Below are 26,887 nucleotides of genomic sequence, written 5' to 3' on the forward strand. Positions count from 1 at the left end.
TTAAGTAAAAAGAAATTTTCTCTTTTATTCAGTCAACATTTGCTTCGTTACAATTATTCCACAATTCTTTGGAGGGACTCAGACATGATAGAAACAAGTGCAAAAAAGGACGGACTGGATTGTTGGTGGTACGTTTTTTTTTTTAGGAAGCAACCCTGTTCACTGAGTGTAAACATCCCTGCATGGCCATATCGGCATGGAAGACTCCAAAAGATTCAACAATCCAGATAACATTCCTGCCGCTTTTCCCAAATAGTTTTGAGACGTCTGGAAACAGTGTCATTTGAAAATGGGTAAAACAGAAACAAAGCTTGATAGGACTAATGTTGGGATGTTGAGAAAATTTAACTGAAATGTTTCCACAGGCAGCTTACAGTATAGTTTGCTTTGTAAGCTCTACCGCTATGAAATAATCCTTGAAAAGATGACTCTAAAAATATATGAATGTAGGTTGTAGCTGCACTCACAGGTAGAAAAGTTCAATTCAGCCCTGAATTCAACAGCATTTATGCTTAACAAGATGTGCGCTCCAGTCATAGGTGGGCAGGAATGGATTCATAATTCAAGTTAAATAAAAAAAAACATAATTAAGGACCTCTTGCAACTCCAAATAGTTTGACATAAAACACAAACAGACATAGACATATAAAAACAGACTATAAAAAATAGATCACAGGTTTGAAATAGTAAAAAAAAAAGATATGTACACAACATGTAAAAACAAATGAGGCACAAAATAGCTCAGTACTTCAATCCGTAATGCTAATTGTTTTATAAAAAGTCCCACAAACATTTCAAAGTGAAACAAGATACACAGGTTGGATTTTTCCCATTTCTTTGCAGTTTCAACACTGCAGCACCTACTGTACATCAACATGTGTTACTGGCTACATAATTAGCTACTATATACCTCAACGACCTCTACCTCTACTGGTCATTTTTTAACCTGGTAATGCTATGCACCAAATTTAGGCTACACAAGTGAAGCTTTAGGTACAGCTCGTCTAGTCTGTATTTATTACAGAATCAAAGGACTACATTTGAATAAAATTAGGGAAAATGCCCATCTAAAGTCAAGACAGTGGCCCTTTTCATTAAATGCGGCAATACAAAAAAAAAATGATCAGTCAGTTTCATGTCCAGAAAATATTCAAAGAGAAACCCATACTGGTAGAAGAGCTGATGTTTGATCCATATCCATCCTTTTGCTTTTTTTGTATTCCTGAGATTTGTTTTTCTTCCTGATGATGGAGCAACAGATATCCAATAGTCTATTTAAGTCAAATCTCCTTCACTTAGCTGCTCGATTGTCCATCATGTCTAAAAAAGACAACAAAAACAAAACACAACAAGTTGTCGGTTTATTAGAGCAACGATGACTCCATCAATTTTCCTTTTGATCAAACTAACAACTAGATTAGTTCATAAAAATTGAAATTTACTACACACATTCATGTCCACCTCGGGATGAAATAACTTTAATCTAGCACTACATTAGGTCAACATGTTCATTTGTCCAGCACTTTGGTTTATGAACAAACAGACCTGCCTGTAAAGCTAATGCCATTCCCATCCGCCTCAGCTGTACTTTGTGTTGTTGCAAATAAGCAAATGTTACCATGCTTAACTAAAATGGTGAACACGGTAAACATTATCCTGCTTATTATACCTGCTTATACAACAAAGCACTGCTGTACCTAGATGCATCCTCACAGAACCGCTAGCTCTGGTGTTCATGGTTATCCAACATTATTATTATATCTATTAGATGATGTTTATTACCTTGTAGTGTCTGATGGACCTCATTTGGCAAGTCATCCAGTTCCTCCACACTTTTCCGCATGTGGTATGCCGTGGCCTCTCCCGGCCGCCTTCTGCTCTTCCACTCCACCAGCATCTTCAGCTTCTGCATGGTCACATCTTTCTCTGCTGCCTGGATGTCATCCAGCTCCCTGGAGTTCAAGTCTAGATAGATGGCCACCTGCTTCCACTCCTTCCCGAGCCGCTTGGCCACCTGCAGTAGCTGCTTCTCTGACATGTCCTGGCCCTGAGTCATCCCTGTTTTCACTCCATCTGGAAAAAAGACGCACAGGTACTTTATTTCAGTATAATTTTAGACAGACAGGTGCATCTGGAAATAGCTGAGGCGTGGGCTGGTTTCTGTTGACTCGATTGGGGCAAAACAAAGTGTGTGCCTGAAGTTCTTCTCAAGTCAGTCGTTAGTACAAGACGTGAAAAGTCACCTGACTCGTCCTGCCATCGAGACTTTTTACAGGTTGTTTCTTCTTCTGAGGGGCTGCTGCTGCTCCTCCGTCTACCTATGAGAGACATATATGATGTGAGTCAACCTGTAGAAGCTGAAAGCATGTCGAGATGGAAAAATCTAAAAAGATTAAAGCACAAGAAGCTTACTGATCGTTCTTTTCCTTGGCTTCTTTTCTGTGTTATCCACACAGTCACCTAGATGTGTAGAGTAGAAGAAAAAAGTCATCACCACCTCGGAGTAGAAACCAAATTACACTCGTGCACACACACTTTATAACACAAAAACATGTGGAGACCGGTGAACACTTTTTGGTTTATTTGCAGTTTCCTGTTACTATCAGCTCTTTGATAAACAGAGGAAAAATGTTGATGTCTGATTTTAGCCTCAACTCCTAGATTTCTTTTTTTTTTCACCTGCAAATTCACCAAACGTGTTCAGTGTGAGACTACATGTACTGGTACCTTCTCTGATGGTGGCGGACCATACAGTCTCCTCTGTGTTAATCTCTATGAGAGACAATTTAAAGGGAGGAGGCTGCTCAAAGAAAGCTTCAAAGTAGCCTTTCATCTTGGTCACAGCAAGAGTGAATTTCAAATCCTGCACAGAGACACATAAATATATATATATATAAGTAAACATAATGTTATTGTGAAGCCAATGCATACACTGTATATTTTTGTTTCCAATATATAAGTTGCAATATAAATGATTGCACATACAGTATGTGATCATATCGTTATCATGAATTATTTTGGCTAAGATAATCGTGTAGTGAAAATGTGATATCGTGACAGCCCTAACTATGACTTTTTAATCAATCAATCAAACTTTATTTTGTATAGCACCTTTCACAAAGGTTAGTGCAGTTCAAAGTGCTTCACAGATGACTTATAAACCAAAAATAAAACAGAACAAATGTAAACAACAGAAAAGACAAAAACAATTCAGCAATTTAACAATTTGAGAACAATGCATGTGAGACAACAACATGATAAAAATGTAATAAAACACAATTAAAAGCTATAATAACAATAATACAATGTGGAATTAAAAACTAGATTAATAAGATAACAAATAGAATAAAATAATACAGCTTTAATTCAATAAAATAATTGTTTAATAAAATAATATAAAATTGTATGACTTAAACACAATAAAATAATGTATACAAAAAAAAAGTCTATAAATCCTTCTTAATCAAAGGCCTGGCTGAATAGGTAGGTTTTAAGTTTATGTTTAAATATTTCAACATTTCCAGCAGCTCTCAGATCCTCAGGCAGATTGGTGAGTCAGCTTTTAGCTTTGATGCTCCGAGCCGCTGGAACAAAGGTTTTAGTCCTGCGCGTTAGAACTACAAACCAACTAGTGCCAGAGGACCATGAGGGGCCATAAAGGTTCTGAGTCAGCTGTAGCTGATTTATATATTTGTTTGGGGTAGATCAGAGACAGTAGTCCAGCCTGCTAGATATAAAAGTGTGCATTCGTCTCTGTGTCACTCAGAGAGAAAAAATATTTTTTAGGTGATAAAATGGACATACCCTACATGAGCCTCAAAGTTCAGATCTTGACCATACCAAGGTTTCTTACTTGTTGGCTGGGGGTATGTCCAAGGGAATTTAATTTTGCAACCAGTTTCTCTCTGAGCTTTACAACCTATGACTAAAATTTCAGTTTTATCTTGGTTGAGCTGTAAAAAGATTTGTGACATCCAGACATCTAAAATATATTTAAAAGGGGAATCAATTGGTCCTGTGTAATCAGGAGACACAGGCACGTAAAGTTGTGTATCATTTGATTAATTATGGAAAGAGATGCTGTGTCTCCTGAAGACATCAACGAGGGGTAACATATATAGATTAAAAAGAAGTGGCCCTAAAATCGACTATACTATGACTTTTTAAATGACATATTATACTATGACTTTTTATGATATACTATGAGTGTTTTTGTGACTTACTATACTATGACTTTTATGGCACTAAAGACTTAAGTTTTGACCAATTTGTTGCTGCACTAAAAAGGTTTACACTTGAATAATAATTCCTGTTAATTTTGAAGATTTTTTACCGAGTTGCTGGTGCACGATTTATTATTTTAATAATAAATAATTCAGTAAATGTATATCTATTTGTTATATTTAGTTTTAGGAAAAGCAATAGGAAAGCCATAATGAAGTCAAGTCTGGTGTTGCCTTACACAAAAAGGATGATCCCAGTCACTTCTACACAGTGAGGCATACAGCCTATTAATTAAACACTGGTATCAGACCGGTACTCGGTATCAGCCGATACCCAAAACCCAGGTATCGCTATCGGTACTGAAAAAGTTGGATCGGTGCATCCCTACGTTACTGTATATGATGTAATATAATACAACTTATTACATACAAAATACTCGAGTGTAATTCATTTGCCAAAAAAGAGACAAACGCACAATAAACAAATTTAAAGATGAATTTGACTGAGCATTATTTTTTTTTCAAATTGTCTATAGATACCACCACAATATGGTTATCATGAATTATTTTGACCACGATAGTTGTGTAGTGAAAATCTGATATCATGACAGCCCTACACACATGTATATGCAAAGAGACACACCTGAGGTTTGATGTCTCCCTCTGGCTCGCTCAGGAGACGATACGTCCCCTCTTCCAGTTTACACGTGGGAGGCTTCTCTATCCGAATGTAGCGATTCTTGTAGCCCCGCACCTGTTTGCCTATATCCTGGTTTACATAAGGACAGCAGGAAGACAAGATGAAACCGAAAATAAGTCACATCCCTGGTGATTAACATTCAATAAAACACATTTTCCATAGTCGGAGTGGAAAAACTGAAGGCGTCTCGGAGGAAAAAAACACTCACAGTTCAAATTGGTATATTTTTAGAAACTGTCATTTTTGCGGGTTACAATAAATTACGTATGATTATTCACCAGATGCATCCTCCCAAACACACATGCTCACACAACCACAAACACACTTCCTCAGTGACCTTAGCAGTAGAAAATGACGGAGCAATACTGTCATGTAGCTGTCAGACTTGAGTGGTGCACTTCCAGTAATACACACACCAGTGGCATCGATACCATTTTTTTTAAATGCCACTGACATTTCGTACCTGGAAATTACTACTAGAGGGCCTTTACCAGAGAGTCAATGATCACTTAACCAGATGCTAACACTTCTGCTTTTCTATATATATATATATATATATATATAGTATATATATACTATGATATATATACTATATACTATTATATAGTATATATATATAGTATATAATAGTATTTTTGCATTCCAATATGCTACATAACCTCATCACAAAACCTGGAAATCTGGTGCCTCCTCTATAAAAGCTTACAGCATCAGAGCCAGAGCAGTAATAACCCTTAACAAGAAGTGAAAGTTACATTGTGGCTCTGATTCTGTTCTCAGTTTTCCCCACACACAATTTAAGGTATTTTGCTGGAGTTTCGTACCTTAAGTAGTTGTGATGATTGAAATATGTAGGGAGACTCAGGTGATGGTTTCATGAATGGGATATTTCTTTGTATGCACGCAAGGAAAGTTTTTTTTTTGGTCTGTTTGTTTTTTTACCTTTGGCTCTCGCTCGTCAAAGGAAAAATTCCAAAGTTAAAACACTAAATGAGTAAAGTCACGAGAAAGTTGTCCCTCTGATATGCTAAATTTGGCAGTTTTATTTCCATATGAGTAAGGAACGGTATTTCAATGTTAAATATATTACTGTCGTAAGAAGCTGGGCATAAGATGTGCATTTAATAAACATGTGTGGGGGCACTAGTAATCAAATTATGGAGTAAGACATCGTTTTCAGGGCTCTTGCAGAATCGGCAATATTTCCATAATAAAAAAACTATTTCTATATGAAGACCAGCCTAAAAGTTCACTGAGGCCACCAAAAAGACACCAATTGTGCGAGAAACATCGATCTGAATGGCAGAAAAGCTCCAAAAATATGAAAACAGCGGTAGCGCTTCACGGCCTACAAGAACCACGAGGCAGACCAAATCTACTCCCCTTGTACTGTGGGACTGTGCTAAAGCATATATTAGAGGCTGTATTATTTCATTGACATGTGCTAGGAAAGGACAGAAGGAGGCTAAACAGCGAGTATCGGAAGCTAAAATAAGAGAATATAAACAATCCACGTCGACCAGCCTCACAAATAATTTAAATGCAGCTTATAAAGAATTTAATAGTCTACAATCAGATAACATTGAGGGAAGTTTAAAATTCACCAACCAAAGATATTATGAATAAGGCAACAGGACAAACATATTATTAGCGTTTAGATTGAGAAAACAGCAATCATCTAATATAGTAGAGAATAAAATTACAAGACACCTTTGTCACAAAGCCAGATGAAATAGCAGAATCCTTTGTAGAGTTTTACTCCTCTAGAACACGGACACTTGTTCCAATGATGCAAAACTCAGGGTTTCTTTGCATTAAAATTAGCTGAATTAATGAAATCAACAAGCTAGATGATCGAGCTATAATCGAGCTAGATGAGGAATGGGAGATCAAGCAGGTGATCTCAAAACTTTGACCTATGCTATTGTGACTTGGGTTTGTCACCGGGTTTGTCAGTCCTGAGTCGACAGATGGTGGACGCAACTTTCAAGAAAAACCAAGACCATTTTTCAATCATGACACTGACATGTAAAATTGCCAGACATGGGTTAAAGTGCATGTTTGAGAGTGGGATCCTGCAACTAAAACAGGTTTTAGAGAAATTTGACCACATTTCCAAAACAGCTGTCATGTTTTTATCAGTTTCAAAAATTCACATAAAGACCAATGACGGCCCGGTCAGTGTTGTACTTGTCAAGTACGGAGTAGGAAAACTGTCAATCATCTATTTCAGAGAAGAGATCAATTCAGTTCCGCATACAGTATTCAACAACGCTTACCTTGATGTCGGATGCACTGTTGGTGGCCAGGTAGACGTGGAAGCTGTAGTTGTTGTTGTCACTGCCCAGCTGCTTGTAGACCAGGACTACCCCGTGGTGCTCAACAGATTGGCTCGTCTGAATGATGGGACCCACGGGTGACAGGGACGTCACATTCCACTTAACGTGGCTACCGGAGTGGTCCACTGTCGGCTCGATGAGTGGACGGTTGTCCTTTATGTGCAGGACACTGAATGTCATCTCATTTTCTGGATCTGTGTGATGATAATAGGGGAAAAGAAGGTTTTATGTTTCACCTAGAGCAGCTCTAAATCATAAAAGATTATGATACTCACTAAAATTAACTATTTGTGTAAAGGCCTTCAAATGGGCGATAATTAATCAAGAATTGCACCTTTACTTTCACAGCCATTAACTTAATTCAAAACAACCTCCAGGCAACACATTTTTTGGAAATATTTGATGTTCATAACATTTCCTTATGCGCCATGGAGTCACCACAGCAAGCCAAAATCATAATTATGAATTATATATTGAACATAGAAGTCATGCAGGAGCGCAACAGCCCTGATATTCATTCTCACCAGCAAGGCAGACGGAGTGAGGGAACTGGATGGACGTGAGGACGGACGCATCTTTATTGACTGTGTCCACGTTAAAGATGGGTCCAGCAAATTTCCAGGAGTCCCGGAGGAACGCACCGAACTTGGACCAGGACAAGACTGAGTACCGCACGAGGACCCGCTCCGATGCTTCAAACACCAGGCCGGTGACCGAACACTGGTATGTGCCCTCTTCAAGCTGCACCCTAAAACACACAGAGTCAGAGTCAGTGATGCTGTACATATAGAATCAATAAGGGCTGTCAATCGATTCAAATATTTAATCGTGATTAATTGCATGATTGTCCATAGTTAATCGTAAATTAATCACACTTTTTTTATCTGTTCAAAATGTACTGTAAAAGGAGATTTATCAAGTATTTAATACTCTTATTAATATGACAGTGGGAAAATGTGCTTGTTTTATGCAAATTTATGTATATATTTATTATTGGAAATCAATTAACAACACAAAACAATGACAAATATTGTCCAGAAACCCTCACAGGTACTGCATTTAGCATAAAAAATATGCTCAAATCATAACATGGCAAACTCAAGCCCAACAGGCAACGACAGCTGTCAGTGTGTCAGTGTGCTGACTTGACTATGACTTGCCCCAAGCTGCATGTGATTATCATAAAGTTGGCATGTCTGTAAAGGGGAGACTCGTGGGTACCCATAAAACCCATTTTCATTCACATATCTTGAGGTCAGAGGTCAAGGGGCGCCTTTGAAAATGGCCATGACAGTTTTTCCTTGCCAAAATTTAGCATTAGTTTGGAGCGTTACTTAACCTCCTTCATGACAAGCTTGTATGATTTGTATTCCTTAGGTTTTCTAGTTTCATATGATGCCAGTATTTTCATTCTAGCTTTAAAACTGAGCCCAATACAACCTAAAAATCGCAAGTTGGGTTAATGCGTTAAAGAAATTAGTGGCGTTAAAACGAATTTGCGTTAGCGCGTTATCTGACAACCCCAGAATCAACATAAATGTGCACAGACCAGATCAGTGGCAGAGACACACTGTCATACTCACTGTAATCGTCCCTTAGAGATCCTCCTGGGGGTAACGAGCTCATTGCCATGGCTCTGTCAAACAAATCAACACCGTTTGTTTATTTGTTTGGACAATTAAAAAAATCCTAGTAAATACATTTTTTCTTTAAATAACTATAGATTATTATTATAACTACAGATTATTAGAGGCTTATACAAGGTCCTACGCAATACCAGAAGAATTTGTCAAATATGCTCTACTATAATTCACCACATTTTGTCAATGGTTTCTGAGCTCACCTGTTGGATGGCTTTGCATTTTTCACAGCATAAGAGTTTGAAGGGCATCTCATCTGCCAGGCCTTATGACAAAAAAACAGGATGTTATTTACAGGAGACGTGACACTATCTCCAGAACATTAGTTGCGCTGTAACATCAGTTATGATCTGCTCACCTTTCCCATTTGAAACCTCTGCTTCAGGTCCAGGGACTGAATCTAGAGGGTGAAATAATAAGTCCAATATTATCATATGAAAATCACGTCAGAGGCTGAAAGCTTGTGTTAAGCCTCTGGCAGACGCCCTAGACAAATTTTTAAAATTGCGGGCCACTTTTTTGGTTGTGAGCGAGGGAGGAGCACGCTCAATTACACATCGAATCGAATTCTGTGTTCCAAAAAAGCCAGCAGGGTCCGACATTTTGTTGCATAATTATGTAGTATGGCTGCCATAGAGATGCGGTTGTGTGGCTATAGTCTGCCAAGTTACCACTAAAGCCATGGCAACTATGATAACAAGCTGACATGGTCGTCACACAGTTTTTTAAAAAGCAGACAAGTTGCTCAGTCTGACAAGGCAGATATTGATATTTTGTAGATGTTTCAAGAAGTGTCGCACCATTTTTAGACTCCTCTGCGTCGGCCTCTTCATTGTCTGCAAAGAACATAAAGGAGATAAACTTAACCCCATTCATTGTTTATCTTGTTAAATGCTTGAGCTACAAAGATTCTCTAGGATTGATAATAGGATATTGGTTCTTACCTTCCTCTCCTCCTTCCTTCTCAGCACAGCCTTCTGGTGAAAGTCAAAATACAAGAAAGAAGGGTGAGGAACGGGAAAATTAAATGAATATGATCATGCACTTGTGCCCGCACACATGGATGCACAGATAGAGGAGCAGATACACATAGATAAACATACATACATACTCGTAAAGACTACGTGTATGCATACACACAGACACACACACCCATAAAATTATGCACATACACGCATGCGCACATACACAACTCATGTAAAATGATTGTAATGTGATGTAAATATTGTATGATCATGTCACATGTATGATGAGAATGTCACTATTTATTAAGTGCTCGATGTAACTAATGTACTCTTGATAATAATGATATGTTATGACCTTTAAGCAAAAAAACCTAACCAGGGTCACAAATTACCCTTCTTAGAAATCCTATAATACAACACATCTGCATCATGTTATTGTAACCTGTTAAAATATTTTTGTATTGTCTCTGACAAATAAACTAATAAATCAATAAATAGTTTGACATTTTTAAAAATACGCTTATTCGCTTTCTTGCTGAGATGGATGAGAAGACCACCACTCATGTCTGTCTGGTAAATATGAAGCTACCACCAACAGCTAGCCTGGCTTTGTCCAATGGTAACAAAATCGGTCTACCAGCACCTCTATAGCTCACTGATCAACACGTTATATCTCGTTTAGTCCCGAAGCCTCCCATAGTTGCCTGGCAACCTCTGGGTGATGACAAGACTATGGGAAGTCACTGCTCCCAGGCCAAGAAATAGTACTGTAAAATCTTTAGTTTTTACATTGTGGTTTTTGTATGGGTTAAAGAAACCAGATATAACATGTTCATTAGTGAGCTTTAGAGGTGCTGGCAGGTGGATTTTGTTTCCTTCTGACAGAACCAGGCTAGCTGTTTCCCTGTTTTTATGCTAAGCTAAGGTAACGTTTCCTAGCCATAGTTATAAATTAAAAGATTCTTTATTTTTTTGGTATTTCTGCTTTATTTGATAAAGACAGACTGACAGGAAAGGTAGGGGAGAAAGAGGGGATGGCATGCAGTAAAGGGCCCTAGGGCGCCCCATAGCTTAATATTTAACATAAAGACATACGAGTGATATAAGCGAATAAGCCAATTTGACAAAATGTTAAAACTATTCCTTTAAAGGCAGGGGTCGGCAACCTTTACTATCAAAAGAGACATTTTAGGCAAAATAAAATAAAATAAATCTGTCTGGAGCCGCAAAACATTTGAGCATTGTGATGAAGGTAACACAGTTTATAGTCTAAGAATATAGTATATAAGTCTAATGCAGTGAGTACTACGGAGTATTAGGGTCACAATGAAGGAAAAAAAGTCATATTACTAGAAAAAAGTTGTAATATTACGGGAACAAAGTTATAAGTTTATGAGAAAAAAAGTTATATTATGAGAATAAAGTCATGACTTTACGAGAAAAAAAGTTGTAATATTCCAAGAATAAAGTCATAACTTAACGACAAAAGGTCAGAATATTACGAGAATAAAGTCATAACTTTACAAGAAAAAAAGAAAACACGTAAAATTAGTACTTTATAATATTATGACTTTATTCTCAAAATCTCAGATTTATTTTTTTTCCTCAATATGGCCCTAATACTCCGTCGTACCGTCGCACCATAGACCTACAACAATGATAAATAAAAATGAAAATGTAAACAAAAAAATTCATTTAGACTAATTTTTTTTTTAAATCCACAGGGAGCCACTGGAGAGGGGCTAAAGAGCCGCATGTGGCTCCGGTGCCGCAGGTTGCCGACCCCTGCTTTAAGGTATGATCTGTGATAGAGCAATTCAAAGTGTGTCTCTCACCAGAATCCACATCCTCCTCTTCATCGTCCTCCTCTGAGCTGTCCTCGTTGGATGTTCCCGCGTTATCTGTTCGATAAATCAACATGTAAGGGACATGTGACAGAGCTGAAAATATTCCCTGCAGATGACTAAGTTTTCAATATGAGTTGTGGAAAGAACAAATGAGTTAAACTGTTGTGGTGTGATATTTGTGCTCACCTGAGCTGCTGCTGTCACTTTCTGGAACGTTATCTGTAACAAATTAGTCATTGGTTTGAGGTTAGTGTTGTTTGGTCTGTAACAAATAAAGCAATAATGTCAACATGTGAGGAAGTCATAGTAAATTCCCATCTTATTAGTCATTACTATATCATTATAAATATTTGTTGTTAACCATATCATCATCATCATCTTTATGGGAACTTCACCACCTTTAAAGGTTTGATAGCATCATCAACATCAACACCATTCTGTGGTTATTATATTGCCCAGTAGTAAATGCATGGCTGACTATAGGTTTCAGGAGTAAAGCTTAAAAAAAAGGTTAATTTCACCTGAACAGGAAACATAACTCAATAAAAATAGAAACAAACAGCACCCAATAATATGTCATTTTCTACAGACTGCATAGGGGGAAAAACTCATGCACCAAACTCATGCAAACCTCAGGTGCAGCCACATGCCCTGTTGCTAAACTCAACACTCACTTCAAACTTTCGTTACAGAACTTCCGGTCGATAGGCAGATGGAGTAGACGCACTAGCCGGTGCTCCGGTAAACTTTTCATTTTTATACCATCCAGCCCTCTAACTTCCACGCCAAAACGAAACCTTTTTTTTATTTATCTAATTGTTCTCCTGACCGACCCTTTTATTTCTCACAATGACTTCGAAAGGAGCCAAGGGGAGCAAAAAAGAAGATGCTAACGTTAGTTTAACACTGGAGGCTATCACCACGCTGCTCGAGCAACACCGTGATGCGCTAGCTACTGAGTTCAGAACATCATTCAGCCAGCTGGACTCCAAACTAGACCAAACACGGCTCACAGTGGAGGACCACGGACCAACGTGTCTCCTCCTTGGAACTAGCTGCAGAAGACCTCAGCCAAAGAGTCGTGGATCTGGAGAACGTGTGCACCACCCTGAGTCTCCCGGAATCCATTGAAAGCGGACGCCCCACTGAATTCTTCTCAAATTTGCTGCGCGAGGTGTTCGGCACCGAGACACTGCCATCCCTCCCAGAACTGGACCGGGCCCACCGCTCCCTAGCTGCTAAACCGGCCCCCGAACAGCGACCGCGCCCGATATTATTCTCCGCCTGCACCGGTATCAGGCGAAGGATCTCCTCATCAGAGAGGCACGGCGGAGAGGTAAACTGGAGTTCCGTGGCCAGCCCATCCGTGTTCTGGAGGACTACTGCCCTGAAGTTGTGAACCAGCGGGGGGAATACAGAGACGTGATGGCAGAACTTTATCAACTGGGACAGAAGCCTGCTCTGCTCTACCCAGCCCGGCTCCGGCTGACGCTGTCCAGCGGAGCCAGAAAGTGGATCAGCTCAGTGGACAAGGCACACAAGTACATCAGCAGCCTCCGCAGGTCACCGGAACACTCATAAATGGACTCTTTACTGGTTCTATACTGGCTCTTTGGAGCTGCTATCACATATGACAGCTTTGCCCTTTCTGAGAGGGTTATGTCGTTTCAGACCTTAAAGGGCCAGTTGAACAGTTAGTTCACATTTCAAGCTGGAATTATCATTTTAAAGACTGGTTATTCTACGTTTGTTAGTACTTAAGTGGGTCTTGTCCTGTGCCGTTAATTCAACTATTTAGCTATCTGGTATGGCACAAGTGAATCCATTTTTTTTTTTCTCCTCTCTCTTATTTCTGTCTATTTTGAAATCACAATTCCATATGACTGTCTGATTCCTGCTTCTATGGTTTTGGTGAAATTTTGTTTTTAATTTTGATTTCTGATTTCTGAAACTCGTGCTAGAGCTTCCCAGCTTCCACAGTTCATAAAGTTGATTGTTTAAGCCAAAATATTGTTTTAGAGGTGCTTGAAATCTACTTTTGTATATGATACCGGAGCAGCAGTTAATTTAGTTTAAGACAGGAAGAGTTGTTGTGCAATGTTTGTTCTGAAGAGCTTGCTGCTTTCTTTTTTAGCAGTTTTCTTGGTTGGGGAGGGGGGTGGGGGGAAGGGATATGTCACTGCCAGTAACACCTTAGTAACTTATACAAACCTATTACTGTACACTAGTCACTCCTGGTCTCCACTGACCTGCTACAGCTGTAGCTTAAAGCAACCACTTGAATACTGTGCTCACGTCCTAACCTTTTTAGTCAAGCTGCATGGATAGGCACTTAAAACTACAGAGCTGGAATGTCAAGGGTTTGAACCACCCCATTAAAAGAAAGAAGGTTTTCTCACACCTCAAACAACTTAAAACAGAAATAGCCTTCCTGCAAGAAACCCATATTCGCAGTTCAGACAGTGGTCGTCTTCTGTCATGCTGGATGGGGCAGAAATTTCACTCTGCTTTTCAAGCCAAAGCCAGAGGGGTTTCAATCCTTATCAGTCAAAGTATTTCCTTCGAACCACACAATGTGATTGCTGACAAGTTCGGTCGATATGTTATTGTATCTGGGAAATTATATGACACACTGGTAGTGCTTGTGAACGTGTATGCCCCTAACTCAGATGATGTAGGTTTTTTCGAACATTTGTTTTCTCTGCTGCCAGACCTCAACACATACTCTCTCATACTTGGTGGTGATTTCAATTGTTGGCTAGACCCAGTTTTAGACCGATCTTCCACTAACCCCAGCACAATAAGTAAATCAGCCTCTTTCATTCAAGCCTTTCTCTCTGACTACGGTGTCTGTGATGTGTGGCGCTCTCTACATCCAAACGATAGGGAATACTCGTTCTTCTCGCACGTCCATCATACATACTCCAGGATCGATTATTTTTTTATCGACAACCAACTAGTCCCGCTGGTTCAGTCCTGCGCCTATCAGAGTATTGTCATTTCAGACCACGCTCCTATTGGTTTGACCATGTCCCTCCCTGGCGTCCCACAGAGGAGCAGGCACTGGCGGTTTAACTCAACCCTACTGTCTGACGATAATTTTGTGAAACATATGGAGAAAGAGATAGCCTTTTTTCTTACTACTAATATATCCCCTGAAACCTCTAGCCTAATTGTATGGGATGCTCTTAAAGCTTATCTTAGGGGGCAGATCATAGCATACACCGCTCAAGTGAAGAGAAAATCCTATAAAGAGCGCTTGGATCTGGCCCACCAAATTGGAGAGATTGACAAACAATATGCTCAAACTCAAAGTCCAGACCTTTATAAAAAACGATTAGAACTCAAAACCAAATTTGACCTGCTTACAACTCACTCAACTGAACACTTGCTTTTAAAAAACAAGGCCAGGTTTTACATATATGGAGACAAATCTGACAAAATGCTAGCCAACCAACTCAAAGGCTTTAAAGCAAAACAAAATATCTCCAAAATCCGAATGTCAAATGGTCACATAACTTCAGATCATTCACAAATTAATGAGACATTCAGGGATTTTTATTCCCAGCTTTACACCTCAGAGTCTCAGGCCGATTGTAATGTAATTCTTGACTTCCTGCGCAGTCTAAATATTCCCAAACTTTCTTTGGACTTCAGGAACAGACTGGAAGAGCCCATATCTCAGGCAGAAATAGCTTTGGCAATTTCCTCAATGCAGTCAGGTAAGAGTCCGGGTCCCGATGGTTTCCCGGCAGAATTTTTTAAAAAGTTCTCCTCGCTACTTTCCCCACAGTTATGTTCAGTCCTATCTGACTCCTGTAGGCAAGGTTCCCTTCCTCAATCATTTACCGAGGCTTGTATCACTCTCATTGCTAAAAAAGGTAAAGACCCAACCGAATGTGCCTCCTATAGGCCTATCTCCCTCTTAAACACAGATGCAAAAATTTTGGCTAAGGTCCTAGCCCGTAGACTGGAGAATGTCATTCCTACAATTATATCCAAAGACCAAACTGGCTTTGTCAAGGGCAGACAATCGTACTTTAAAATACGACGACTATTCAATATCATCTACTCTACATCTGAGAAAGTCCCTGAGTGTGTTGTGTCTCTCGATGCGGAGAAAGCATTTGGCCGCGTTGAATGGAACTACTTATTTGCTGTTCTGGACAAATTTGGTTTCGGCCCGAAATTTACCTCGTGGATTAAGCTACTATATTTGCTTCCCTCAGCCTCAATTCGTACTAACTCCCAGCAGTCTAAACCATTCAACTTACATCGTGGAACCCGTCAAGGGTGCCCTCTGAGCCCCATATTTTTTGATCTGGCCATCGAACCGCTTGCCACAGCCTTCCGCAGTTGCAGGGACATATCTGGTATTTGGAGGGGCAACACAGAGCATAGGGTCTCACTTTATGCTGATGACCTCTTGCTCTTTGTCTCAAACCCGGGTACCTCACTACCCCCCGCTCTGTCGTTGCTCAATCAGTTTGGTCAATTTTCGGGATACAAATTAAATCTCAACAAAAGCGAGCTTTTTCCCATCAATGATGAAGCACGAGCCTTAGATCTCACCAACCTGCCTTTCAAAATTGAAAAAAATAAGTTTTCCTATTTGGGCATCTCAATTACTAAAAAGTACAAAGATTTATTTAAGGAGAATTTTATTGCTCTGTTAAACCAGATTAAACAAACACTGAAACAGTGGTCACCTCTTTCCATGTCTCTCGTGGGGCGTATCAATTCCATCAAAATGACCATCCTACCCAAATTTCTCTACCTCTTTCAGGCCCTACCACTTTTTATCCCAAGATCTTTTTTCAATCAACTTGATTCAATCATATCCGCCTATATATGGCAGGGTAAGCGTCCCCGTCTTAGCAAGGTACATCTCCAAAAAACCAAGGCTACTGGTGGTCTGGCACTTCCAAATTTTTGTTTCTATTATTGGGCTGCTAACTTGCGATGTCTTGCGTTTTGGTCCTTCTTTTACAATCAGCCTGACTGCCCTTACTGGGTAGCGGTGGAACTCCACTTGGACGATAACCTGTCTGTTCTTGCATTGCTTGGATCCTCGCTTCCGCTCCCCTCAATGAAATCTATTAGGAACCCGGTAGTTAAACATTCTTTAAGAATATGGGCTCAATTTAGGAAATACTTTGACTTGAACAGCTTCTCTACTCTAAGCCCCATTGCGTCAAATCATCTTTTCAAACCATCTATTCAGGACCCTGTTTTTCAAGAATGGCACAGGAAAGGTATTGTGCGTTTCAAAGATTTATTTGTAGATAATACTTTGGCATCATTCGAGCAGTTAAGCAAAAAATTCAGTCTTCCTAAGTCCAACTTTTTTAGATATCTACAAGCAAGGCGCTTTGTGCTCTCTCAGTTGTCCAGCTCCTCTGCATCGACAGACGCGACAATTGTCAATACGATCCTTTCTTTAAATCCATCACACAAAAGGCTTATCTCCGTTGTCTATGGCATGATATCAGACTTGAAGCGTGCCCCCATGGACAAGCTCAGAGCAGCATGGGAGGAGGACTTAGGCCTCTCCCTATCACCGGATACGTGGAATTCCATACTGAAGCAGGTTAACTCATCCTCTCTATGTGCTCGTCACTGCTTACTTCAGTTTAAAGTGGTGCATAGGGCTCATATCTCAAAAGCCAAACTGTCTCGCATGTATCCTGAGATTAGTCCCAACTGTGACAAGTGCAAAAGCGCTGAAGCCTCCCTTATTCACATGTACTGGTCATGCCCTAGTCTTACAAACTATTGGACGGAGATCTTTCAAACTTTATCTCAGGTGTTAAACGTCAAATTAGAACCAAACCCTCTAGTTGCTCTGTTCGGGGTCACCGGAAGTGAGACGCAATTAACTGCAGAAAAACGACGCACCTTATCCTTTGTTTCCCTTCTGGCTCGGCGAGCAATCCTGCTCAGGTGGAAGGGCGCAGCCCTTCCCACTCGCACACAATGGTTGGCGGACATCATGTCTTGCTTAAAGCTTGAGAAAATCAGATACTCACTTCAATATTCACATGGGAAATTCCTGAAAGCATGGGGCCCTTTTTTAGATACATTCCAGACACTGTAAATACTTGATTACTAAGTGCAGCTTTACTACATCACAAAGTATTCAATCATTCATCGCAAGTCATTGGCGTGACAGTTAGCTTTCCATATGGCGTGCTGGCAGTGACTGGGGAGGGATTGTTTTATTGTTTATATACATCTTTTGTTTTGACTTGTTTATTTGTTGGCATTGGTGCCAGCTGCTAATAATGTATACTCATACCTGTCATTCTTTTTTGGTTACCGAATAGCGCTGTACTTTTGCTATATACTGCAAAAAAAAACCAATAAAAAGATCTTGATTTAAAAAAAAAAAAACTTTCGTTACATAAGAATAAACATAAATAAGAATAGAGAGACTTATGTAGATTGAGGGGTCAGAAATTAGTAAAAGTACAGAGTTTAACCTTTTATCACTGGGGCTCTTCCTTTAACAGGTGCAGCCCCAGTGAGAGACCTCTACTTCTGCTTTTTGTGCCGTGTGTGTTTTCATCCTTATTACTCATCAAAAAAGCCCTCAGTATGTCTGATTTACACCAGCAGCTTTTACATATCCATCATTCCTTAGCAAGCTGAACTGTGGCACCCTGTGAAGAAGCCTGTGATAAGTGCCATGCATTAACATTCTGGCACATTTACACAGATGGGTCCAGAGGAGCTGCTGCTGCTGCTCTCCTCCCAGCAGCAGTGAATGTCCGTGGACCGGGCCATCTGGCTGAGTGCCTGGCTGGCTAATGGATGGAGCCCATCCTCTCTAGCCCACAGAGTTTTATCTTAGACTAACAAGCAGATGCTGCCATCGCTGCTCCACTCGCAACACCTCCCTCATCAATCTCCCTCCTCCACTCCGCTCGATCTGTCTGCTTCACCTCTCTCTGCACTCTCCCGCCTCCATTTCTCTCTCCTTGTCCTCAAATGCCTCCTATGGCCAATCTCTTTCTGTGCTGCTGCTGCTGCTACTGCCTCATCTGAGCCAGCAGGCATCCCTCTTCACTCTGGCATGGCCGCTCCCCTTCATCAGACTGACAAACAAGGTGGAGATAAAACACCCGCACAGATACACACACATGCACGTCCCAAACACAAACACACACACTTGTTTACAGCTTCAAATGTTTGGGTAGTTTCATGGGTGTTGCCTGCCATCTGCTGGTCTAAAATGATAGCAAAACCAAGGGCATTAAAAGGTTTATGTGTGATGTACAGCAGTGGTTCTAAACCTTTTTGGGGAGACATGACCGATCCACAATAAATACAGTTTCTTGGGTCAAGGTCATTATAAAATTTAGGGTTTCCACTATCTGTTTTATTCATTAGGACACGGCGGGCCACTAAAATAATTCTTAGCACCGCATAAATATCTTGCCTCATGTTATCTTATGTGGTATACAACTTTTTAAAGGGGACATATCATGAAAAACTCACTTTTTCAGTGTTTATGTACACACATTTGGGTATCTGGAGTGCCTACCAACCCACAAACTGTGAAATAAGACGACCCAGTCAGTTGTTTTAGGGCTGCCTAGATCAGAAAACATGTGATTCAACAAGCCATTCAGATGTGGCTCCCCTTCCTATGTCACATGCAGGCTCATTAGAATATATCACCCACGGATTGAGAGCTACCTTTGCAAAGGTGCACCCATAGAAATAATGACTTCCGCATAAACTAAACCAACTTCTCCAACAAGTTGCGGACTCATTGAGGTGAGAACGACGACTAAACAAGCAGTGTAGTAGTAACGTTATGAGGCACATAGTAAATGTAAATTAGTAAAATTGAACAACTTAAAGCTTCATCCACACAACTTTGTCCAACTCGTTTTCTGTAAGCAGTGTGGTGTTGAGGCATGGTGGAATTAGCGGACAGCTGGCTAGTTAGCTCTTGCGCTGGTTCCACCAGGCTTTGCTGCTGCACTGATTATGGAAAATGAGGCGAACAGCGGGCTGGTGGCCAGCGGCAGCGCCGGGTCTGACCGGTCCCTCCGCCTGGGGACAAGCTACCTACTGTAGCTAACTAGCCAGACAGCTGTCTCCGGGAGCTGCGTCCGTTCTCCTCCCGGCGAGCTGCGACCACACACTTTACGGCCCCATTGGCGTTTTGTTCTGTTGTCACCATAGCGACGTAACAACAATCGCCATTTTCTATTGTACTAGTCAAATTACCACAGCAAACAGTTCAATGACCCTTCTACTCCTATTTTACTTCTATAGGTGCACCATATCTTTCTCACAAGCCAATCAGAGCAGACTGGGCTTTTTCGGGAGGGGGGTTTAAAGAGACAAAGGGTGAATACAGGTTTATTCAGACGGACAGTATGAGAAAAATAATGTGTTTTTTGAACATTAAAGCATGTAAACGTGTTCTAGTAGAAATCCAAAATACAAGTATGAACCTGAAAATGAGCATATGTCCCCTTTAAACATAGAGCCCTCATATTGGATTGGTAATCTGTATTGACTTGATGTATTATAATCGGTATCAGGAGAGAAAAAGTTAGATCACTGCATTCCTAATCATCACCAATTGCATATTATTATCTATTATTACCAAGTCAACTACAGACTGTTTTTGGCATGAAGAGGTAAAAACTATTTGGTAACTCGCAAGCAAAAAAAGTAAATGTTAGAGGAATATCTGAAAATATATATATGTATATAGACATTTTATTTTTTATTTTTTATTATTATATTATTTTATTCTGTTATTTCTATTCTGTGTAAGTAAATTGAGAGAGCTGCTTAAAAACTGGAGTCAAATTATATGTATGTATATACGAAATAAACCTGATTCTGAAAAAATAAAAAGAATTTTGTGTACTGGTGGGCAGTATTTAAAATAGCAAATGCAAAACTGGGAACGCAAGTGATCATATGACATGTGCATAAATCCTGCTGCCCTCTAAGGCAAATTCTATTGAAATCAGGGAGGCCAAGCAGTGAGACGACAGAAAGGTGGGAAGGAATAAAGAAGGGAAGGAAAACAAAAGTAGTGACGAATTAAAGGTGAGGATGCACACCTTTAAAATATTAAAATAGGAGCCAGAGGAGCGACATACAGTAGCACAATTACTGTATAAAAAACAGCAACATGAAGCCCTCCAGTGCGCGTGCTCGGTGCGAAAGTGAAATGAGACAGAGAACAGTGAGGGGGGAGGGAAGGAATGAAAATGGGTTTATGTTTACCTTTGTTTTCAAGCGCAGGGATGTCTCCGTCTCTGTAGGGCAGAGGAGATAACATTCAGACAACTTTAAATTACACTCATGTCAGGGACGTCTGCGAGTTGTGATGACAATTATGGGAGGATTTAGAGGTTGAAAGTGCCGGCTCTTAAAACCGTGCAGCTGCAGGCACCACTTCTGCTTTCGAATAGGAACTCGCAGTTGAATTGATTAGAAAAACAGGAAATGTGCACACATTGCCTGCATCTCATTTTTTTCACACATCTGAGAACAACCCATCCTGTCGAATGATAGATTCACCTCTCCACCCAAACTCCCACTCTGACCCACTTTCAGGGCAGTGTTGATGGTACAGGAAACTAGCCATGGAAAGATACTGGCAAGGTACTTCTGCTATTTAATAAAACTGGCCTGGACATTTTTTCTTCTTTCATAGCTCAGACACAGCCACTGGGCTGGGCGATTCATATTCAAATGAATCTTTTATTTACTTTCAGTGTTGTCATATTGTGATGATATGATCACATGGTGTCCTTTTACAAAATGCTGGTGTCTAAATAATTCCAAGCATATTGCAATTAAAAACTAACCAAATATGTAATTGAAAATGTTGTTTGTGAACACATGTGAAAGCATGTAAAGGCTAACAGAGGAACACATTTTTGCATGCAATTTTGCATACATCTGAGATCTGTATATTAAAAAAATTCTTATCAATAACATGACATTTTCAAACATGTCACCCAGCCCTGCATAACAGATATCAATACTAGTTCCTCCTGACTATTTAGCTCTCTAAAGCTTTTGATATGTGCTCGAGCTTGACTATCCAGGAATGTATTATATCAAACAAAAAGTGAGCTAAGTGCAATAGTTCAGATGTTGTTTGAGCAGATGACTGGTGCAACTTGTTGACACAGTCTGAGCTTCAACAAGAGGCAACACGCCTGAGATCCGTCAGGGGGGGGAAAGACAGAGAGCCAACGTCACAAGAAGAAGAACGAGTTCACCACCAGCCGGTGTGAAAAGATAGGTCATATCGTGCCCTGCTGCGTCTTTTCCTGTTTCACTCCCTCAGTTGTAAAAATACAGAACAGGGTGATCAAAAGCAAAGTGATGAATCAGGAAATTAGTATTATTAAACCTGAATAACTTGTGGTCTTTTATTTGGCGTCTGTTAATCCTGATAAGGCGCTGTGGTTTCCTTTGTTTTCAAACATCTGTCCAGGAAATGCTGTTTTCTCCTCTTCAAGGTCAACTCGCTCTCTCTGCCAGACTGTCGCACCACAACAACACCGAGGCTCATTAGTTGCCACGGTGATCATCTCTTCCTTTGAGCAAAGTCTAACTTTTCGGCGCTCAAATGTTTTCAGATAATAAATAAACTCCCTGCATGAGTTCTCAGACTTTCTCTGCTCTCACTTATCTTATATTCCTCCAACAAAATATGATAACAGGGTGTTGGTCTGTATCTGGCTGAAAGATAAAAGCCACAACATTTACATGCTTCTTACAACTTCCCATAAACACAATGAAGAGAAGGGACATCTGTGTGTAGATAAACAACTGTCAGTTGGCCGGTTGACCTTTGCCACTTTCAGTCGTTAATACTACACCTCACTGGTTTCAATATGATGTTTATAGCGGTCCATAAACATCATGAAAGCAAATTTATTTCACTCAATATTTTAAAGGTTGTAGAGTACAAAAGTTATAAAACCCTGTATGGTATTGTTCATTCAGGGACTTTTCCAGCCCTTATCACCAGGCCAACAATACCCTTGGCAACAGCAGCACACAGAGGACAATGAGTCATCAGTATCACCTCACCTGTCTGTGGTTCACAATACAACTGGTAGTAAATAATGTATAACTACAGTAGGCTATTAAAGAGATTGGTATCAATCATTTTCAAATAAAAAAAAAAAAAACATTCAAATGGGACAGCATGTTAGTAAAAACATGTGTGTGACACATGGTGCGTGTTTCGTAGCATCATCAACCATAATTAAAAGCTATAAGCAGGAAGTTATATTTAAGTGCTTGTTTGTAGTCCCCTGTATGATGAGGTTATATTGACGTTAACGCACGCATGTGGTTATTTTTTTCTCACTTATAACATTCCTATAAGGATTTTTTAGTTTATTAGCCTTTAGAATTAGGGCTGTCAAAGTTAAAGCAATAATAACGCATTCAGTTTTCTTTTTTTTAAACTAGTGTGAAGATACTGGTATCATATGAAACTAAAAAACCTAAGGAATCCATTGGTACCAACCATGTCATACTAGCTTGTCACGAAGGAGGTTAAATAACTCCAAACTCACGCTAAATTTTATCGAGGAGAAACTGGCATGTCCATTTTCAAAGGCGTCCCTTGACCTCTGACCTCAAGATATGTGAATGAAAATGGGTTCTATGGGTACCCACGAGTCTCCCCTTTACAGACATGCCCACTTTATGATCATCACATGCAGTTTTGGGCAAATCATAGTCATGTCAGCACACTGACAGATGTTGGGCTTGAGTTTGCCATGTTATGATTTGAGCATATTTTGTATGCTAAATGCAGTACCTGCAAGGGTTTCTGCACAATATTTATCATTGTTTACTATACTGTATCGTGTATCATCATTGGTTTCCATTAATAAGTACATACATTTGCATAAAGCAAGCACTCCCATGTTGATAGGGGGATTAAATACTTGACAAATCATCTCCCTTTAAAGTTCATTTTGAACAGTTAAAAAAATGTGATTAAATATTTTAATCAATTGACAGCCCTAAAAAAAACAAATGGGACAGCATGTTGGTAAAAAAAAACATGTGTGTGACATATGGCATGTGTGTTTCATTCATTACATCATAAACCAGATTTAAAAACTGTAAGCAGGAAGTCATATTTAAGGGCTTGTTTGTGTAGTGCCCTGTATGATGATTGTTACATTGACATATGTGGTTATTTTTTCTAATCCTATAAGGATTGTTTTTGTTTATTAACCTTTAGAATATAACTTTATCAAATAATTGCTTTATATCTTCATCTTTTGTTATCAAACACGCTCTCTAGACAGCATGATGATACACTGTTGTCAGTGAGTCACCACTAATGTGTAACAACATCCAAGCAGCAGCAGCGTGCAGCGCACAGAAACACCAACAAAGACATCACCACTCTCTTGTTGTTACCTCCTCTTTGTGCCCAATTAGACGTATTTATAACGTGCAATAAGCAGTAACACTAGATTCGTTTCTTTTATATAAAAATGCACGAACAGATGAGCCCATAATGACCAGAAACAGACAACAAAAGACTTCCTGTGTTGACGCGGTGCACATTTTTGGCGCTGCATCCTCTGCAGGCATCATGCTCTCGATGAAACACAGATGTAAAAACAGATCACACTCGTGTAGTTAAGCAACAGAAAGGCTTACCCGTCCTCCAGGTGACAACCCGCTCCGCAGCTCGCCATCTCCGCCACCATCCTCCTCCTCCTCTATCAGTAACCAAACCTAGTTACACTTTCTGTTGTTCCACAGCGCGCAGCAGCGTCTGCGCATTAACGCACCTGGATATGCAATATGACCCAACCATCAGCTATCAGTGTCTCTCTCGTTAAAGCACTAAGCAGTAATTGGCTGCATAATCCTCGTGGCTGAACTATTCACATCTCTTTGGGTGCAGCATCCCTTCTTCTTCAGCAAAACAAACCATAGGCATTTGGTTTCACTTAACCAAAAAAAAAGGCGCACATAAGTGTCCAATAATCCAAAAAGGAAAACAGCAGTTTTGCAGCGTACATGTGGATGCATTGTTTGTGCTCTCATAAAAAAAACTGTGCTTTGAGTGTAAAGCAAAAGGCTGAAAAAGCACAGATCTTCACATCATGTTGCTGAATATTGCGCTATTCATAACAGATGGAGCAGCTTTCTGGATCAGCGGTGCTGCGCAGGCGCACGAATGGACGCCACACATGTGGGCGGTGCTGCAGCATCCCGCCTTTAGTGTAGGCTTTGTAAAGTCATGTTGATGATTTACATCTGGGCTTTCATCATTTTTTTTTTTTTAGATATACCAATAATAAAATATGAGATTGAAGTAGATAATGTAGATGTTTGCTGTTACACATAATACAAGACTGAAGTCAGAAACAGTTTTTAAAGCTAGTCACATGTCAAAGACAATTTTTGGAACAGTAATGCAAAACAGCATTTTACTATGGACATAAATGCACTTTTCTCTGCTGCTAAACACGACTGCAAATTGGGGTGTATGACTGCAAATTGTGTGAAATTGTGTCTGGAACGTTTACTTATTTTATTCTTCTATTGTTATTTTTAGGTATGTTAATTTTAATACTTGTTTATTCTATCCTTTTTAATGCACTGACGGGAGCTGGGAGAAACAGTATTTTGTTTCCTTCTTCTGTGTATGCAAATACTCAGTGAAATGACAATAAAGTGAATCTTGAATCTTGAGCTGCATGTCTGTCCCTGTTGTTTGTGGAATGATAACAGAGAATAAAGTGAAAGCAATTAACATTTTAAACCCCATACATGCATCCTTTTGCATTACTTCACACACCCAAAGGTGTATCCAGGCCTACATCCCAGTAAAGTACAGAGGAAACAAAGGAAGAGAGTTGGAACATAACAAGCAAAAACAAGTTATTTTGTTACCCCATCTTTCAAAATAAAATGCCTGCATTCATCTGAGACACATTTGTTAGTTGCACATTTTCTCCCACACATAAAAGAAGCAGCCATCACTCCACACAGTGCAACTAGGTCACTTTGAGCGGGAAGACATCCAATTGCAGACTACTGCATTACCCAGAAGACACCAGCAGATGTCACATCAGACAACAAAAAAACACAAGTACAACTCAGCAGCAAAAACCATGCCTCCCCTAAAATATCCCTGCACCGGAAGACAGATTCACACTAGATTCATGTATTTGACACAAGGGCTGATCAGAGTGTCAACACGGTAAAAATGAAAAGGAATCAAAGTGTCCATCTCTGGCATAAGCTCACTGTCCATCAGAGAGATCAAGAAAGGTAGGGAGAGCTTTCTGTGAGTGCTTGAGATGTCCAGTGGGAGGAATGAGTGAAGGATCAAGGGCTCTCCTATTGATCTTCCACTCATTGATCTTCTCCTTTTTCCCCTCTCTCCATTCGCCCGTCCAACTTTCACAAATGGATATGTAGTTTGCAGCAGGGAGGGGAGGGGAGACAGAGAGAGAGAGAGAGAGAGATGCCGCAGACTAACAGGGACATTATCCAAGTCTCAGAGTCTAAAGGGAGAGATCAGCTCCTCGGTGCAAGAAGAGACAGCACCACATCAGACTCTGTGGCGAGACGATACCCCCAATACCTCAGGAAATTAGAGGAGATAAAGACGAGAGAAGTGGAGGAGAGGGGGGAAAAACAGAGAAGAGGACGAGGAAGGTCAAGAGGAGAGGAGATGGTGGGATGAGAGGAGAGACAAGATTAGCTCTGAATATATGAAAAGGAAGAAGGGAAGGAGACATTCAAATCACTTATTACACGGCTTGGCTTTGTTGAATACTTGATTTCTGATTGGTCAATTACTGCGTTCTACAGTCTGTTATTTCTTTATAACAGGCCGCTGCTATGTAGAACAGACCGTTGCTGTGGACACAGTTCTGATGTCGGACTCTGGTGGACCATTTTTATGTCAAATTATTGATTTCTTCAGTACGTAGCCGTGTAATAAGCGGATTAATGAGCTAGCAGGGTCATTGTTGTGAAATAAACCGCGTCGGGGTCCACATTGCCCTGTTGGGGTTTATTTCACAACAATGACCATCTCGCTGTACATTATCCCTTACATAAAGTATGAAATTATCAGAGTTGATGGGGGCTTGAGACTTGAAATTTGGACTCGATTTGGA

General features: G+C 40.0%; 1 protein-coding gene across 1 annotated transcript; it reads right to left on the minus strand.

Moving 5' to 3' along the window:
- Positions 1–25,097, minus strand: si:dkeyp-97b10.3. Its single transcript, XM_037776012.1, has 18 exons — positions 24,405–25,097; positions 20,976–21,007; positions 18,659–18,811; positions 11,901–11,933; positions 11,703–11,768; positions 9,847–9,879; positions 9,703–9,738; positions 9,261–9,302; positions 9,106–9,167; positions 8,846–8,898; positions 7,787–8,010; positions 7,203–7,456; positions 4,867–4,992; positions 2,728–2,863; positions 2,413–2,460; positions 2,244–2,318; positions 1,783–2,073; positions 1–1,320 (listed from the first exon to the last, which is right to left on the minus strand). The coding sequence occupies exons 3-18, from the start codon at positions 18,771–18,773 to the stop codon at positions 1,292–1,294; spliced, it is 1,623 nt and encodes a 540-aa protein (XP_037631940.1). The 5' UTR covers positions 18,774–18,811; positions 20,976–21,007; positions 24,405–25,097; the 3' UTR covers positions 1–1,291.
- Between the last annotated feature and the right edge of the window lie 1,790 nt (positions 25,098–26,887).

The sequence above is a fragment of the Sebastes umbrosus genome, chromosome 7, assembly GCF_015220745.1.
Source record: "Sebastes umbrosus isolate fSebUmb1 chromosome 7, fSebUmb1.pri, whole genome shotgun sequence".
Lineage (NCBI taxonomy): Eukaryota > Metazoa > Chordata > Actinopteri > Perciformes > Sebastidae > Sebastes > Sebastes umbrosus.

Coding starts and splice junctions, on each gene's coding strand:
- si:dkeyp-97b10.3 (XM_037776012.1), bottom strand. CDS start 18,773: ATGCCTGCTGGCTCAGATGAGGCAGTAGCAGCAGCAGCAGCACAGAAA. Junction 8,011..8,845: donor ATCTCTAAGGGACGATTACA/GTGAGTATGACA, acceptor TGTGTGTTTTAG/GGTGCAGCTTGAAGAGGGCA. Junction 1,321..1,782: donor GGTCCATCAGACACTACAAG/GTAATAAACATC, acceptor TGTCTTTTTTAG/ACATGATGGACAATCGAGCA.